Raw genomic sequence first — 18297 nt, forward strand, 5'->3', positions numbered from 1 at the left:
GCTCCGTGGCATGTGGGATCTTCCCAGACCAGGGCACGAACCTGCGTCCCCTGCATCGGCAGGCGGACTCTCAACCACTGGGCCACCAGGGAAGCCCTGTCCTTATTGTTTTTATTATTAACAATAAGTCAGTTTAAACTGATTATCAGAGGACCTGGTTCTCGTCCTAGTTCTGCTCAAAGGGCAACCAAAACAGCTCAACTCACCTGTGGCCCCAACTCATCAGTAAAGAGGGGCTCTTGTCTTTAACTTATCCTTTCCCCACAAGATATCCCAGTGCTCTGAAAGGTTGTTGTTAATCCAGCTTTCTTAGAATACAATACCGTAGAAAATGCACTGAGGACTGTATTTTCTTTTTCCTCTGGAGAATCTACACATTGTTCAAAACATGAGGAAAATAGTTTTGATAATCCACTAGCACATCGAATGATCGAGTTAAGTCGTAACAGGCAGATGCAGTGGTAAGATTCAAACTTCCACTTAACATACAGAGAATGCCATTGCAGCTCGCCAAAATAGGAAAGCAATGGGATTTCTAGCAGAGCAGATGCATTTTATAAAGCGTCCACTCGGAAACCCTCCTGCGCTCACTTTTCCCTGTGCATGTGGTAATTGGCATTGGGTCATCTCTCCACCAATCAGCTTGGGCTGAGATATGGAGATGTCATATAATCACATCCTGTTAGAGGGAAGGGAGGACACGGGTAAAGCAGAGACACAGACTCAGTCTAGCATTGAGTTATATTGTGCTGCCCCCAGATACAGGCAAAGACAAAAAAGCCTGCATCCCATGGTACAAAGGACGTTCCCTTTTATAAGACTGCAGTTGTGTGCTAGAAAAAGTAGATAGGCCAAACGTCAACATTTGTGGCCAGAGGTAAAAACCATTGCCACTGTTGTCTTATGGTACCATCATTAATGCCAGATGGTGCTTGAGGAGGGGTTTATGATGAACAAAGCCTTCCCCTGACCGGCCCATAGTGTCACTGCATGCCGGACTCTGGAGACACGGCCCTTGGATGCCTTCCCACTCCTGGTGGGAATAAACCCAGCAGGTGTGTTCCACCCATCTAGGAGGTCTGGCATCATCAGTGTGTTCTGGCAGAGATGGTCTCACAAAATCGGTACCTAACTCTCTGTATGCTTTTCATGATGCCAAGTTGGATTGACCCTTCATTATGCCAAGTACAGTTGACCCTTGAACAATGTGGGTTTGAACCGCATGGGTCCACTTATACTTGGAGATTTTGCAACAGTAAATACTACGGTACGGCATGGTCCCTGGCTGGTTGACTCCCCGGATGTAGAGGAACCTTGGATACAGAGGGCCGACTGTAAGTTATACTCGGATTAATACCCACCTTGTTCAAGGGTCAACTCTATTTTTAGAGCCACACGTAGCCTTGGCAGTCATCTCATTTAAATCCCATTATATTTCTAGATGAAAAACTGAGGCATGGAAACTTTTCCTACTAAAAACTTAGTACTATTTCAGAGTCTTAAAGTTGGTTTTTTTTTTCAGCTCATTGTTTGCTTTGACAGTGTTTGGCGGGTCATCTAAGCATCCTCCTGGTTCTTGAGCACACGGTCCTCTTTAAGGTGCTCAGCTAACAGCTCAGCATTGGCAGTCCCCTTGAGGAGCAGACAGGAAGGACTTTGTGGGGTGGGGAGGAACCATAAGGCAGAAAAATAAGCCTCTCAGGATCCAAAAGACTTGAAAGAAATGAGACTATTACATGAGCACTGCATGAAATGAAGTGATATCTACAAAGCCTGAAACCCCTCCAACAGTCTTATGAGCTAGGGTTCTACAAGAAAAGTTCCACTTGGGGTCAAAAGAGAAAGTTTTGTTTTTTCCTTGGCTGCCAACCTTAGAGAGGTGATAGTCAAAATGTGGGGTTTGCTGAGGTCACAGACTACAGCCCCCTCCAAAAAAGGCAGCAAAATAGGTGTCAGAAGGTCCAGTAAGGGTCCTGCTGAAAGGATTCCTTCGGGTCCCTTTCATCCAGGCCACGTCTACAAGATCTCTTTCATTCAGTCTTTCTCTCTCATTCTGTTTAAGCTATTGGGTTTCCCTAGAGTCGATATTATTTTGATATTTCCTGACAATCTAATTAATACTCAGACCCAGTTGATGAGGGATATGTGTTCAAATTCAGTTATTTAACAGTAATAATGATAAACATAAGTATTTTCCATTTACCTAGAAATTTACAGTTGCTAAAGAAGTTTTACGCATAACAGCAACACTCTCAGTAGCTGCACTTTACAGAAAACCATAAAACTTAGGGCCCAGAGTTTAAATGGCATGCCCAAAGCCACACAATTGGGAAAACCTCAACCTCAGGGAATGTTATCCCAGGTCCAATGTTCCTTCCACCAGGCAGATTTACAAATGATAGTCGGATTCTCTGAGTCGCCCTCAGTGGTCCCTTTAACCCATAAAGGTACTGAATTATAACAACATCTTAACCTCTAGCCTCTTTGTATTTCCCATGGAAAGATGCATGGGGTTTCAAAAAAATTGGTTGACAAATCCATTTTTAGTACACAGTCGACCGCAAATGAAGTCTCCCGATACTCAGACCTTGATGGTCACTTCTTTTCCCTCAGTTTGAAAATGCAAGTGCCCTGATTCATCCAGGAGTGTTGTTAGAGAGTGCTGGCAATCTCAAAAGTCACTTTGTAACATAGCATTGTAAAGCAGTTATACTCCAATAAAGACTTTTTTTAAAAAAATCCCTTTGAACCTGACGCTTTGAGGCAGAACGATGGTCCAGGTACACTGTAGTGTTGTGGAGATCCTTAGTATTTGCAAAGCTAAGCTTTTAGCTCCTTGTATACTTCTGCCAGTGTTTGGCAGGTCATCCGAGCGTCATCCTGACTCTCCAGCACACTGGATGTGGCGTCACCTGAATCAATGGTCTACACACGAGAAAAATAACAGTGGCTTCATTGGGGCTGCTCATGTAACAAGATTCAGAACCAGCCATTCATATCAGCAGAGAAGAAATAACAAATGTCTGTTATTATCACACTGTAACCCATTTACACAGATTCATTATTCAATTAAGTATGTATCATCTTGGAAAGGAGAGAGCTTTCTCTAAAGACCTAAAACTCTGGATGTGTACATGACCCCTGGGAGGTTAGGGATGTGAAGAGAGAGGAGAAGCAAGAGGAAAATGATGGGGTACCCCAAGGATGGAATTTACCTCCTTAATTTTGCTTTGATCTGTCCTGGATAACAAGGTCTGAGCTGTAAGTTGTTCAGATGATCCCAGTTGAAACAGACTGAGTGGCCCATCCGACTAAGCACAGGTTAGATTACCACCCAGCAGATTGTGAAAAGAGCTCAGAGGTGGGGAGACCTTGCAACTCAAAGTGTGGCCCCCAGATCAGCAGCAGCAGCATCACCTAGAGGTTTTTAGAAAGGTAGCCTCAGACCTTACCCAAGATCTATCAAAACATAATTGGAACTTTAACAGGATTTCCAGGTGACTCTTGAAAAACTCAAACTACATAATATCCAAGAGGACAGCAGTCGTACGTTTTCCCCCTTTGTTCCATGCGCCCTGTCAATCATTGCGTTCACAGCCCCATGATATAATTATTGTGTCTGTAAGTGCCTTGGGGGCTGCACTGTGTATTAGAGCCTCAGCACCTTGCATAATGCCTGGGATAAAATAGGTGTATAGGTGGCACTCAAGAGCTCCAGCTCTGAGATCCACAAATCTGAGTTTGAATCCCAGCCCCGCCACAAAGCTCAGTTCATGTACCTATAAGATAGGAATAAAAATAGCACCCTGCACAGGGTTATTGGGAGTAAATGAGCTGATGCATGTGACATATGTAGCGCAGCACCCGATGCACACTTGCTGTGTGTAAGTAGTAGCTGTTATGGGCTCAATAAGTGTTGAACAAATGAATGAATAGGAACTTCATGTGGAAAGAAAAAAACTGAAAGATGGTCAATACTTGGTGCCCTGTTGCTTCAAATATATGAAATTGAATTTTAAAACAATATGCAAAGGAAGCCTCACGTAAGAGAAGGAAAAGGTAGAATGGGTCAGAATGGGTTTATAGGAAAGCATGCAATTTGGAACCAGACCAGAGTTTGGATCCCAGCTCTGTCCTTTACTAGCTGTGTGATCTCCTACAACACACAAGCTCGCTGAGCCTCAGTTTCTTCATCTGAAGAATGGGATCAGCGGTCCTCTTTTTTTTTCTCGGCTTATGCAAAAAAAAAGTTTTGTAACTGACAGAGTATCCCTACCTCTCAGCATGGCCCTGGCACTTAGGAGATGCCCCATAATGGATGTTTGCTCAATTGAATCAGAGCATGCCATGTCAACGCAATGACAATTGGGTATTAGAATGGACTGTGGCCCTCCAAGACGCAACCCTAACAAAATCCTATTCCTTTGTATTTAATTTCTTTAGGGTAAGGGGTAGTATGGCACAGAAAAAATCTTTCAAACCTCCCTGTGGACAGGTGGTGAGGGAGGGAGACAATAATGAAAAAACTCTGAATTAGAAGTTTGGCTCTGCAACTTGGTACGAGATGAGAGTTCCTAAGGAAAGATACAAAGGAGGAAAAGCAGCGAGCCGAAAATCAAGCAGAGTGAACCTCTAGCCGTAGAAGAATTATGATTTCAAGATCTAGGTGAGATGGTATATGTCAGTGGTCCCCAACCTTTTTGGCACTAGGGACCGGTTTCGTGGAAGACAATTTTTCCACGGGGCAGGGGTGCTTGGTTCAGGCAGTAATGTGAGCCATGGGGAACGGCAGATGAAGCTTCACTTGCTCACTCGCCACTCACCTCCTGCTGTACCACCCGGTTCCTAGCAGACCGCACACCGGTAGCAGTCTGCGGCCCGGGGGTTGGAGACCCCTGGTATATGTGAAAGAATCTTGCAAAATTAAGAGCTATAGACATGTATAACGATGAAAAGAAAAGAAAAGGCTTTAAGGAATAGTCAGCCTCTGGATCAAATTCAATACACGGTTGATTGAATCCACGGATGCAGAACCTGCAGACATGGAAGGCCAACTGCACCATTGTGTATAAGGGACTTGAGCATCTGTGGACTTTGGTATCCATGGACGGTCCTGGAACCATATTGTATTTTCCTGGAACTGACTATATATATATTTTGATTATTATTCCCCTTTATTTTTTTAACATCTTTATTGGAGTATAATTGCTTAACAACGTTGTGTTAGTTTCTGCTGTATAACAAAGTGAATCAGCTATACGTATACATATATCCCCATATCCCCTTCCTCTTGCATCTCTCTCCCACCCTCTCTATCCCACCCCTCTAGATGGTCACACAGTGCAAAGCTGATCTCCCTGTGCTATGCAGCTGCTTCCCACTAGCTATCTACCTTACGTTTGGTAGTGTATATATGTCCATGCCACTATCTCACTTCATCCCAGCTTACCCTCCACCCATGCCCCCCTGTATCCTCAAGTCCATTCTCTACATCTGCGTCTTTATTCCTGTCCTGCCCCTAGGTTCTTCATAACCATTTTTTTTCTTTTAGATTCCATATATATATGTTAGCATATGGTATTTGTTTTTCTCTTTCTGACTTCACTCTGTATGACAGACTGTAGGTCCATCCACCTCATTACAAATAACCCAATTTCGTTTCTTTTTATGGCTGAATAATATTCCATTGTATATATGTGCCACATCTTCTTTATCCATTCATCTGTCGATGGACACTTAGGTTGCTTCCATGTCCTGGCTATTGTAAATAGAGCTGCAATGAACACTGTGGTGCATGACTCTTTTTTAATTATGGTTTTCTCAGGGTATATGCCCAGTAGTGCGGTTGCTGGGTCATATGGTAGTTCTATTTTTAGTTTTTTGAGGAACCTCCGTACTGTTCTCCATAGTGGCTCTATCAGTTTACATTCCCACTAACAGTGCAAGATGGTTCGCTTTTTCTCCACACCCTCTCCAGCATTTATTGTTTGTAGATTTTTTGATGATGGCCATCCTGACCTGTGTGAGGTGATACCTCATTGTACTTTTGATTTGCATTTCTCTAATGATTAGTGATGTTGAGCATCTTTTCATGTGTTTATTGGCAATCTGTATATCTTCTTTGGAGAAATGTCTATTTAGGTCTTTTGCCCATTTTTGGATTGGGTTGTTTGTTTTTATTAATATTGAGCTGCTTGAGCTGTTTATATATTTTGGAGATTAGTCCTTTGTCAGTTGCTTCGTTTGCAAATATTTTCTCCCATTCTGAGGGTTGTCTTTTCATCTTGTTTATAGTTTCCTTTGCTGTGCAAAAGCTTTTAAGTTTCATTAGGTCCCATTTGTTCATTTTTGTTTTTATTTTCATTTCCCTAGGAGGTGGGTCAAAAAGGATCTTGCTGTGATGTATGTCATAGAGTGTTCTGCCTATGTTTTCCTGTAAGAGTTTTATAGTGTCTGGCCTTACATTTAGGTCTTTAACCCATTTTGAGTTTCTTTTTGTATACAGTGTTAGAGAGTATTCTAATTTCATTCTTTTACACGTAGCTATCCAGTTTTCCCAGCACCACTTATTGAAGAGACTGTCTTTTCTCCATTGTATATTCTTGCCTCCTTTATCAAAGATAAGGTGACCATATGTGCATGGATTTATCTCTGGGCTTTCTATCCTGTTCCATTGATCTATATTTCTGTCTTTGTGCCAGTACCACACTGTCTTGATTACTGTAGCTTTGTAGTATAGTCTGAAGTCAGGAAGCCTGATTCGTCCAGCTCCGTTTTTCTTTCTCAAGATTGCTTTCACTAGTCGGGGTCTTTTGTGTTTCCATACAAATTGTGAAATTTTTTGTTCTAGTTCTGTGAAAAATGCCATTGGTAGTTTGATAGAGATTGTATTGAATCTGTAGATTGCTTTGGGCAATATGGTCATTTTCACAATGTTGATTCTTCCAATCTAAGAACATGGTATATCTCTCTGTCTGTTTGTATCGTCTTTAATTTCTTTCATCAGTGTCTTATAGTTTTCTGCATACAGGTCTTTTGTCTCCTTAGGTAGGTTTATTCCTAGGTATTTTATTCTTTTTGTTGCAATGGTAAATTAAAGTATTTCCTTACTTTCTGTTTCAGATTTTTCATCATTAGTGTATAGGAATGCAAGAGATTTCTGTGCATTAATTTTGTATCCTGCTACTTTACCAAATTCAATGATTAGCTCTAGTAGTTTTCTGGTAACATCTTTAGGATTCTCTGTGTATGGTATCATCATCTGCAAATAGTCCAACTATATTTTCAAGTTGGATATTTTACCTGGATTTATTGCCCATAATAGATTGGTTAGGGAAAAAACAATTATGAAGAAAATTAGCTTCTGCTCTAGAACTTCACTAGGTTATTTCCCAGGTGAGTGGAATTCAGCATGAATTTCTCCATCAAGGAATCTAGTTACTAAGACAGCCCCCAAACGGTTCATAAGTGGACTCCTCTGTAAACCAAACCCCACAGCTGGGATCCCACGAGCAGTGTTAGTTGTTGCCAGATCAGCATTCTAGGGACCACATGGCTCAAACAGAAAACTCATGGGCAAAGGCTATGCAAAAATTCCTGCACATTTTAACAAGTTCTGTCCACTTACCAAGACTTCTAACAGACTCTGCTGAAAATGTTAGAGTTTGAAAAGATTTCCGCACAAGTTAGACAATGACTATCCATCTTTTGAGGGAGATCTTAGCAACGCTCTTGCCATTGCCGAAGTCTTATTTAGATTTCATATTACCCTTTTTACACTTTTAACATGTTACTGCGTTCCTTCTTTGGGTGGTCAAAGGAATAACAAACTACAGCCAGTACACGTGTAAAGCAGGGTTCCAGTTTTCAGTGTGATCTGAGCAATAAGCTCGAACCCTGGACTCTAAGTGAATCTGATACCATTCTCTGTGCTGCTTTCCTGCTTCATGAACATTCTGCTACATTTCCTTATCGTTCATACTTACGAGCAAAGGAGCCGTTCTTCTACTCCAGCTACTCTATTTTCAAGGATATCTGATTTAAAGTGGATAAAAGGATAAGTGAAAAATAGTTATCAAAAATATTTCACAGAAGTACAGTGAATGTGGTATTTCTCATGTAGTTTGTCTCATGTCATTTTTTAAAATTTCTTTTATACATTAACACTATGCCTATTCTAGAATAGAAAGGTCAATCTGTCTACTTCTGTAGGTAGTAGCAGATGGATCAAGGAGTATTCTAGAAGAGAGGGTTAGGCCCAGTTTGTATGAAAAGAACTGAATTTTTATTTAATTATAAAATAGTCTCTTGGGATTCTCTTGTTTTTATAGAAGCCCAAATCACACGACCATAAGAAGTCTATAACATCATTACCATTCTTAATATATCCCCCCAAAATCCCTTTATCAGCCAACTACAATTTTTCAAAAGCCCTTTTATATACAATATGGGTCATTTGTAGTCTGCCTTTCTTAAGTCAAGGAATGCGTTGTACCGTATCCAATACCCAAGATTCGGTGCAGTTTGACATTTTCTTGCCAGATAACCTCATTTGGGTTTGGTTTCCCTGGTGTGTGCTCAGCTCTTTGCTTCCCGGCAGTCATGCCTCTGGTCCCCTGAGGGAGTTGAACTGGGCAGGCTCTTGGCCTCTCTCCGGTGCCTCTGGGAAGGCCCTGAGCCCAACTGGAGACCCCTAATTGAGGCAGTGGTTGGTGGAGGGCACTCTGGAAGGCTGACATCAAGTAGGATCTGTGTAAGGAGTCATCCTCTGTGACCTTCTGCTCCCAAGCTGCTTACAAGCTGCTTTATTCCTAGAAAGCTGTGGACCTCCCACACTAAAGACTGTGATCTACAACTGGAGTGATTCAGTATCTCCAAGCTGCTACAGGGAGTTTGGAATTCAAGATACAGCTTATTCTGAAGATCCAAAGATAGCTGAGTTAACTCCTGGTAGGAAAACCTAGGTTCAGATCCCAGCAGCGTTCTCTTCTCCGAAAAGCTAGGAGCAGCTGGCAGGAGGCTATAATTCCTGGCTCTTTGCAAGGCGAATGCTTTAACCTTGCATTGAGCAGATGCCTCGTTGGCTAGATACGTAGCATTGAAAAAAGAACTCTTCCTTTCAATGGTATGGCATGATTGGCAATATTTTTACAACTCTGTTTTCATTCTGATGTATTCGTTATGTGCCTGCGGTTTTATGGCCAGACGAGGAAGCAGCCTTTGGGGGTGATTTTGGAGCTGGGACAGAAGTTCTGCTGTGCCCCACACATGGGATGCCAGAATTCTGAGTTTGTTCAAAGAAAGAGGATTTGAAATTTCCAGAGGTTGAGGGAAAACAAAATGTGCTTTGTTAAAAGAGTCCGACCATGTCATGACTCTTATCCTAACAAAGCTATTTGGTCTTTTTAAGGAAAACAAATCCAACAGACAGGCCAGGGGAAGGCAGCTGGCTTATGGCTGTTCATTTCTGAGGGCTGCCTAGTGCTCAAAATGGGAAAAGTCAATGGGGTCTCTCCTAAGGTGAAGGGAAAGTCCGCCAGCTCCTCTTCGTGGGGTGATTACAGTTAGAGCCTTATTTAGTGTGTGGCCCAAGTTAGAATAGAGAACACCTGCCTTGTCATCAACGAACCACAAAGGATGAAATTCTATTCCTGTGCCAATAAGATGTGGGAATTTTGAAAATTTATGGAAAGCATGAACTCGAAAGTGTAAGAGATGGTTTCCAAAATGCAGAGCGTATCACACTGCCATTTAGAAGTCATTTCTGGTTTTGGGTGTGTGTATTTGTGTCAGTATTTTGAATTTTAAGGTTGGGAAGGTAAATGTAGGAGCAAGAGAGCATAACAGCAGAGAAGATTCCAAGACAGGCAAGACTGGACAGCGAATGCTTGGCATGAGTTCTGAATGCTAAAGTTGTGGGTGAGAGATTATTTTTCTCGGATCTGCGCAACATGGAACAAATTCCTGACCCAACTGGTCCACTGCCTTGAGGCTTTTGTTCTTCTCTGAAAAGGTTAAAAAAAAAACCAAAAAGAAAGGAGGTATCTTGCTCAATTCTAGTTGCTGTCCAATCTCCTGATTTTTTTTTAAGTTAAACTTTTTAATTTGGAACAATTGTACGTTAACATGTAGCTATAAGAAACAATACAGAGAGACCTCTGTACCCTCTGCTCAGTTTCCCCCTCGATGGTAACATCTGGAAGCTCTATGTACAGGGTCACAACCAGGTAATTGACATTGATACATGTGCAAGGTACAGAATGTTTCTGTCACCACAAAGGTACCTAGTGTTGCCCTTTTATAATCACAGCCTCTTCCCTCCAGCCCCGACTCCCTCCTCAACCCCTGGCAACCACTAGTCTCTACTCCCTTTCTGTGGTTTTCTAATTTCAAGAACGTTAGCTAAATGGAATCATACGGTATCTAACCTATGGACTGGCTTTTTTCACTCAGCGTAATTCTCTGGCGATTGATCCAGGATTTTGCAGGTATCAGTAGTTCTTTTCTTTAATTGATTAGTAGCATTCCATTTTATGGATCTACTGGTTTGTTTAACCATTAACCTGTGAAAGGACATCAGTGTTGTCTCAATTTTGGCTACTATGAATAAATCTGCTAATAAAGAAAAGTTTTAAATTTTCTGGAAAAATGCCAAGAGTATCGTTGGTGGGTTGTATGGTAGTTGCATTTTTGGTTTTGTTTTCTTTTGTTTTTTACAACAGTCAAATGTTTTTGGTGGGTTGTATGGTAGTTCATTTTTTGTTTTGTTTTCTTTTGTTTTTTACAACAGTCCAATGTTTTCTAGGGTAGCTGAACCATTTTATATTCTCACAAGCAATATATGAATGGTCTAGTTTCTTCTCATCCTCATCAGAATTTCAGATTGTTACTTGTCCTTATTTTGGCCCTTCTGATAAATGTCTAGTGATCTCTCATTATGGTTTTGTTTTTTTCACTTACCTAATGGCTAATGACATTGAATATCATTTCATCTGCTATCTGTATATCCTCCTCAGTGAAATGTCTGTCAGTGTCTTTTGCCCATTTCCTAATTGTTTGGTTTTTTTAGCTGAGTTTTGAGGGTTCTTAACTTATTCTAGATACTTGTCCTTTGTCAGATATGTGGTCTGCAGATATTTTCTCCTACTTACACCTTATATTTACACCCAATGGACAACAGTTCTTAATTTTGATGAAGTCCAATTTATCCATTTTTTCCTTGCATGGATTGTGGTTTTTGTTGTCAAAAACTTAAAACTCTTTGTCAGGCCCTAGATCCCAAAGCTTTTCTCCTGTTTTAATTTTTTCTAAAAGTTTCATAGTTCTGCATTTCACATGTACATAGTGACCTATTTTGAGTTCGTCTTTTTAAAAAGTGTGAAACTTAGAGACAATAACTGCTCTGCTTATGCCAGGCAGCACAGAAAACACTGTTTGCCTTCCCTGCCATCCCCACCAGTGGGGACCCTAGACCTCCACCCTCACAAGGCCATGCATTATTGAGCACCTACCACATCCCAGGAGTAGACCAAGAGCTCTCCAGGTGTCTCAAATCAATGTCAGAGGCCTGGCTTTTAACGTGGTGTTGTGTGGACAAAACAGCAGAGTCTGTCAGACTCAGTTAGAACTTGTTCGTTGAGCTGCATGATATTGGGAAACTGCTCCACTGCTCTGAGCCTCTGTTTTTTCATTTGTAATAAGATGGTTTTGAGTATTAAATTAGATAAAATATGTCAAATGACTTGTGCAGGGGTATTCAATAAACGGTCTCATTCTTCTCCGAACTGATCCATCGCAGCTGTTGAGAATGTTAGCAACGGGCTCTTGTTGTCAGAACAGAAAAGACCAGTTGTATACAGCTGGTCCCGAATTTTCTAAGGGCTAATTATCTGGTTTACAGATAAACTAGGAAACTTATGCTCTTGCTTCCTAGCTTGGTAGCCAATACTTCGCCTAGTAACGTAGCTACTGGTACTAGTTAAATAAAGAGGGCAAATGAAAATTTTATTCTGATTCAGTTAAAATATCTCAAAGATGGACTTAGGAAAAGAAACTGACATGGATGGGAACAGATTTTTTTAAACCTGATTTTTTTAGTATTATCAACTCTCATTAAATTATGGGAAAAATGTGAAACACTCATAAAATTAAATTCTGTAAAATATGTGAAGAAATTCTACCTGTTCTATCTGAAGGGAATAAATTGTCAGCTTATCCGAGGTCGGTTCTTGAAACCATCCACGTTAAATTTTCTGATTTTTATACAAGCCAAATTCTATGAATTACTTTTGAACTCCCTTATTGAATGGTATAACATTGAAAATTCAGCTATCGCCTTTGTTTATTCTCTCAGCACTTACATTTTGTTATTTGCATTTATTTCCTTTCACCGTCTCCTCTTTCTCTTATTAAAAGAAAAAAAAAAAATATATATATATATATATATATATATATATATATATATATATATAAAAAATGCCTCCTTCTTCCCTTTCTTAAAATCTTTCTCCCAGTGGCATCTCCAGAACTATGTCTGGGATTAATCACATTGTGTTGGATCTGCCACAAATACTTTATTTTTATACAATTGATGTTAAACTAAACAAACACCAAAGGCATTTCTGAAATGGCCATTTACAGAAAACACGGAAGAGCAATGTGCAGGGTGAGGGCTTAGGTGGCAGGTGGAGAGGGGTCCTTTCTAGTCTGTTTCTTGGGTGTGGTGGGAAGACCACTAAGGCTCACACACATCTGCATCTCGGGTCCTTTTTAGGAGCAACTGCTTGAGCCACAAGCAGCCTCCCCAGTTATCATCCACCCCACCCCCAAACTGGGCCCCTCAAAACCCACAGCTCACACACATGTCTCAACCTCTGGAATTGGACCTGTCCTTCATCAATTTATTGTCTTATCATTTAGTCAGAGCATGTTTTGAAGATAAATAGCACATTCATATAAAGAAAGTAAATAATTCCTTGATGGTGTATATATTTTGAAGTTTGATCCTGGCAATGCTTGTCCTGTTAAAATTAAGCACATCTTTTTTAAAATATTTATTTATTTGGTTGCGCCGGGTCTTAGTTGGGCCATGCAGGCTCCTTAGTTGCGGTACGTGGGCTCCTTAGTTGTAGCATGCATGTGGGACCAAGTTCCCTGACCAGGCATCAAACCCAGGCCCCCCACCTTGGGAGCACGGAGTCTTAACGACTGTGCCACTAGGGAAGTCCCTAAACACATCTTTTAACTAGAAGAATAAGCCTGTGTTGATACTAGATATAAAGTCTGCAGATTAACCCAAGTTTGGGAAAGTCAATACTTTAATTGACGTTGGCATTTGATACCTCACTGGGGACATTGGTTCCTTGGGTTATCTGCTAACACATGATTCTCATCACATGAGGCTATGGGGGGGAGGGTAAAAAAAATTCTCTTCATAGGACTGACATTATCTAAATACTCTCAAACTATGATTAATCAACCCAAGAAATGATATAATAATGTAGCTGACAACCCTGTTGTTTGGCTGAGTTACTCTCTTATATGATAAAGTCAACCGAATTTGGATGTGTGCTTTTTAATTTTCTCTTCCATTGCTGGCCACACCCAATGAACTAAACAACCCTTTGCTCTGATGTTTTCAGCACAGTAAATGCTTTTTTTCTTTTCATTTTTACGATCCCAGTATCCTGTTTCTCAGAGGAACATTTCTTCTCGACAGCCAGGGAGAGAGCCTGGATGCTCAAGGTAAGATTTCAACGTAAATTATGTTGCATGACTCCCTGTTTACAGATGAAATTGGAGTGCGTATTATTAATGCCTTTGTAACAAATTTATTTTCAAAATTCCATTATACAGTTAAAGCGAGTATTCGAGTAAACATGCTTCATTAAAACATTGTTTTTCAAACTACATTCCATTTCCCGTATGTACTAAGGGCTAATTAACTGTTATCCGCAATTCCTCTAAAAATGCTCAAGCCAGTTAAAGTTTAACGTTGGAGATCTTATTGGTGAGAAGTGAAGTGAGAGAATTTTAAGATATAGTCAAATGACCTCATGACATTTCTAATTATGAAGAAGGGATTATTTGTTAAAAATCCAGGCAACTGCTCTGTTGGCTTTACAGTAGAGGTGGGCATCTTAAAGGAGATGAAAGCTCGGGAAGCCTCATTTTTTCAGTTTGGGATTTGTGTTTGAGACAAAATCATTTGACCTTCTGTTGTTTCCCACTGGTGTTCCATCTACTATTCCAGGAGCTCACTAGAACAAAGGAACAATTAACTGAAATTCCACCAGATGGCAATATTTGGAAAGCCATCCAGTGCGGTTTCAAAGATTTGAGCTATTTATTGTTCACACCGAGAACAGTCTCACAAAGTGTAAAGTCCTAGATTTCATTAAGGGTGCTGTAAACATATTTTGTTTTACTTTTTGCCCACAGCATCGAAATTTTTACTAGGGGGAAAATAGGTGTGTGGGGGGTATGTGTTGTTTTCTTTTGTTTATCATTCTGGAAGGATAACATTAGAAACTTCATTCTTCAATAATTCTCCAAACAGTATTGGTGAGTCTTAAAAGCTCAAATCAATGGGTAATAGACCATATTTGTCTTGGCATCTCTTTGTGATAAATGCTATGATTGATGGTCATTTTTAAATGAATTATTTGAGAAGAGAAACAGAAAATTCTAAAGAAGAGTAGAATTTTAAGGAGTTGCCTAGATAGTAAACCAAGTGAAATTTACAGGTACAAAATTCTTATTTGTAATGATTTGAAATAATTAAGGTTTATTTAAATAGGATGAGTAAACTTTGCCCCTTTTGCTCTAATGAAAGTAGAGATGCTCTATGTACCCTGAGTGGTGCCCAAAGAGCTGCCCTCTTCAACAATCAGAACTGGCTCTAGGACAGAGCTGGGACAGAGAGAGGGAAGTAGAAAGGCATCTGAGGGCAACTGAAATAGGAAGAACCAATAAGAGGAGCTGCCTGAGCTTTCCATGTGCACGTAAAAGCAGTCCCTGAACAGAACCCTCAGACACTGTTGATGGGAATGTAAATGGCTGCACTATGGAAAACAGTATGAAGGTTCCTCAGAAAACTAAAAACAGAATTACCATATGATCCAGCAATCCCACTCCTGGGCATATTTCCAGACAAAACTATAATTCAAAAAGATACATGAGCCCCTAAGTTCATAGCAGCACTGTTCACAATAGCCAGGACATGGAGACAACCTAAATGTCCATCGTCAGATGAATGGATAAAGAAGAGGTAGTACGTATTATATTTACAATGGAATACTACTCAGCCATAAAAAGAATGAAATAATGCCATTTGCAGCAACATGGATGCAACTAGAGATTATCATACTAAGTGAAGTAAGTCAGAAAGAGAAAGATGTATACCATATGATATCACTTATATGTGGAATCTAAAATATGACACAAATGAACCTATCTATGAAACAAAAACAGACTCATGGATATAGAGAACAGACTTGTGGTTGCCAAGGGGGAGGGGGTTGGGGGAGGGATGGAGTGGGAGGTTGGGATTAGCAGATGTAAGCTATTATATACAGAATGGATAACCAAGGTCCTACTATATAGCATGAGAAACTATATTCAATATCCTATGATGGGGCTTCCCTGGTAGCTCAGTGGTTGAGAGTCCACCTGCCGATGCAGGGGACACGGGTTCGTGTCCCAGTCCGGGAAGATCCCACATGCCGCGGAGCGGCTGGGCCCGTGAGCCATGGCTGCTGAGCCTGCGCGTCTGGAGCCTGTGCTCCAAAACGGGAGAGGCCACAACAGTGAGAGGCCCGCATACCGCAAAAAGAAAAAATAAAAAAAATCCTATGATGAACCATAATGCAAAAGAATATTTTTGAAAAAGGATGTGTATATATATATGTATAATTGAATCATTTTGATGTACAACAGAAATTAACACAACATTGTAAATAAACTATACTTCATTAAAAAAAAAAAAAGTAGTCCCTGGACAGGCACTGAGTGCCCTTTGAAACCCACTCGTGTGCCCTAGGAGGGGGCCTATATATCTGGTGTCCAGGACAGTCCTAGTTAACTTCTGCTGTCCTGGAATATCATCTTTACCACCCCCTTTCACCCTCAAAATTCTGTCTGGATAATAAGGTGATTGTATAATTTATCTTCCAAGCTGGCATGTTTGAAGAAAAAGTAATAGAAAAAGATGGCCTGATATCTAAATTAGGTGTCTGTGTATAAACCTCCTTATATATATGGGGCTATGGGACAAATTCTTTTTCTGTAAAGAGCCACATAGTAAATAGTTTTCTGCTTTGTTGGTCGTACAGTCTCTGTCACAGCTATTCAATTCATTGTAGCGTGAAAACATAATAAACATAAATGAATGGGTTTGGCTGGCTTCCAATAAAACTTTATTTACAAAAACAGGCAGCCAGCAGCTGGCTGGCAGGGTATACAGCCTTGTCTGAGATAGTAGACAGTAAGGAAATAGGAAATGGTGGAGAACCAAGAAGACGGCCATCCTTCATTCTTCTGCCTTCTCTTCATATCCCTTCTGGGTTGCAGCCTCCTCATTTAACCCTCTCGGAAGCTAGTATTAATAGTTTCCTTGAGTGAGCAATTTCATCATCAGTTGTGTGGTTCCCAAGATTCCTTTGCTGGGTCTAACTGCTTTCTTCTCGTCCAAATCTGTTCCTGCACCTGCACACCGTGCCTGTGCTTTGTACCTCCTGACACAGAATAGCATCCCTACTCAGGTATCACTTGAGTCCTAGTGTCAAATACTGGAGCGATAGCTATTAACAGACATTGTAATTTACGCTTTGGTCCTCACTAAATAACTGTCTATAGGAAATACAGCCACATTAAGGAAACTTTTATGTTGATTCTACCAGAATTTTTATTATAAAAATAATAAATTTAAAGGAAACTTTAGGGGAAAAAAATCGCCCATAACAATACCACCCCAAAATAACTATTTTTCTTTCCTTTTTTTTCTTTTCTTTTTTTTTTTTTTTTTTGCATATTTGCTATTCCCTTAAGTATTCCTGTTTTTCTATAGTGGATAACACAGCACATGTGAATTTTGTGTTTTATTTGATATTAATCACAAGCGTCTTTCATGAGTCATCAGAACAATCATTAGAATAGTATTATGTTGTATCAATGTGCCATAAAATATCTTCTAATTTTTCACTAAAAAATGCTATACTAAATTTTTTGTAGACTTTGTTATTGTTTTGGTTGGTTCAGTTTAGTTGTTTGTTTTTTCTTTGGTTTTGTTTATTTCCTTAGGACAAAATCCCAGAAGATTATTATCCAAGGCTATGACCATTTGTATGACTTTTAATCTAGTTTACCACATGTTTTTTTTTTTTTTTAATTTATTTTATTTTTGGCTGCGTTGGGTCTTTGTTGCTGTGCGCGGGCTTTCCCTAGTTTCGGTTAGCCGGGGCTACTCTTCATTGCGGTGCGCAGGCTTCTCATTGCAACGGCTTCTCTTGTTGCAGAGCACGGGCTCTAGGCACGCGGGCTTCAGTAGTTGTGGCACACAGGCTTTTGTTGCTCCGTGGCATGTGGGATCTTTCCGGACCAGGGCTCGAACCGGTGTCCCCTGGCATTGGCAGGTGGATTCCCAACCACCTGGGTATCACCAGGGAAGCCCCCCACATCTTTTCTTAAAAGGTTTGGAGTACTTTACAAGTGTTTACAGTTTGAGGGTATTAGGCTCACCACAACTTTGTGAGAAGTAGCACTTAATTTATTCAATAATATCTATTGAATGTCTTCTATATGTAAAGAACTGTGCCAATTACTTTGTGTGTGTGTGTATATGTAAACATATATGTATCAATATATAAATGATGTGCTCCTTCCAGAAACATTTATTGAGTGCCTACTATGAACTGTGTATTGTAAGATTTTAATGGTGAGCAGAAGATAGCTTCTGTCTGAGTTTGACCTTACTGGGGAGCTAAGATACCTAGTAAATAACTGTAGTAAAATACACAAGATGAGACACACCATAGGAGAAATATAGTTAAAATATGAAGGCATTTGGGAGGGGTGAGGGGAGGTAGAAATGGCATCGGAGCCAAACTTTGAAGGTAAATTGGATTGGGATGCTTGGAGATGGTGAGATTTGCCCTTCATTCCATAAGCATGTCTTGATTGACAACTACATGCCAAGTCCTGTGCTACAAGCTCGGGATATAAAGGGGAACAGACAGAGCTCTCAAAGCTTACTCTCTAGTGGAGTAGACAGCCTTTAAAAATAAAATTGTAAGTGTGATC

At 40.3% G+C, this 18297-nt stretch overlaps 1 protein-coding gene across 2 annotated transcripts in view; it reads left to right on the forward strand.

Moving 5' to 3' along the window:
• Positions 1 to 18297, forward strand: part of MAPRE2 (microtubule associated protein RP/EB family member 2) — a 162850-nt gene that overhangs the window by 13379 nt on the left and 131174 nt on the right. For both annotated transcript variants that reach the window (XM_073790654.1, XM_019930419.3), the window contains exon 2: positions 13682 to 13743. Coding sequence is in view for 1 of the 2 variants with exons in the window: in XM_019930419.3 (XP_019785978.1) it covers positions 13682 to 13743 (62 nt within the window). In the remaining variant the exon portion in view is untranslated. The remainder of the gene's footprint in view (positions 1 to 13681; positions 13744 to 18297) is intronic.

This window comes from Tursiops truncatus, chromosome 13 (genome assembly GCF_011762595.2).
Source record: "Tursiops truncatus isolate mTurTru1 chromosome 13, mTurTru1.mat.Y, whole genome shotgun sequence".
Taxonomy (NCBI): Eukaryota; Metazoa; Chordata; class Mammalia; order Artiodactyla; family Delphinidae; genus Tursiops; species Tursiops truncatus.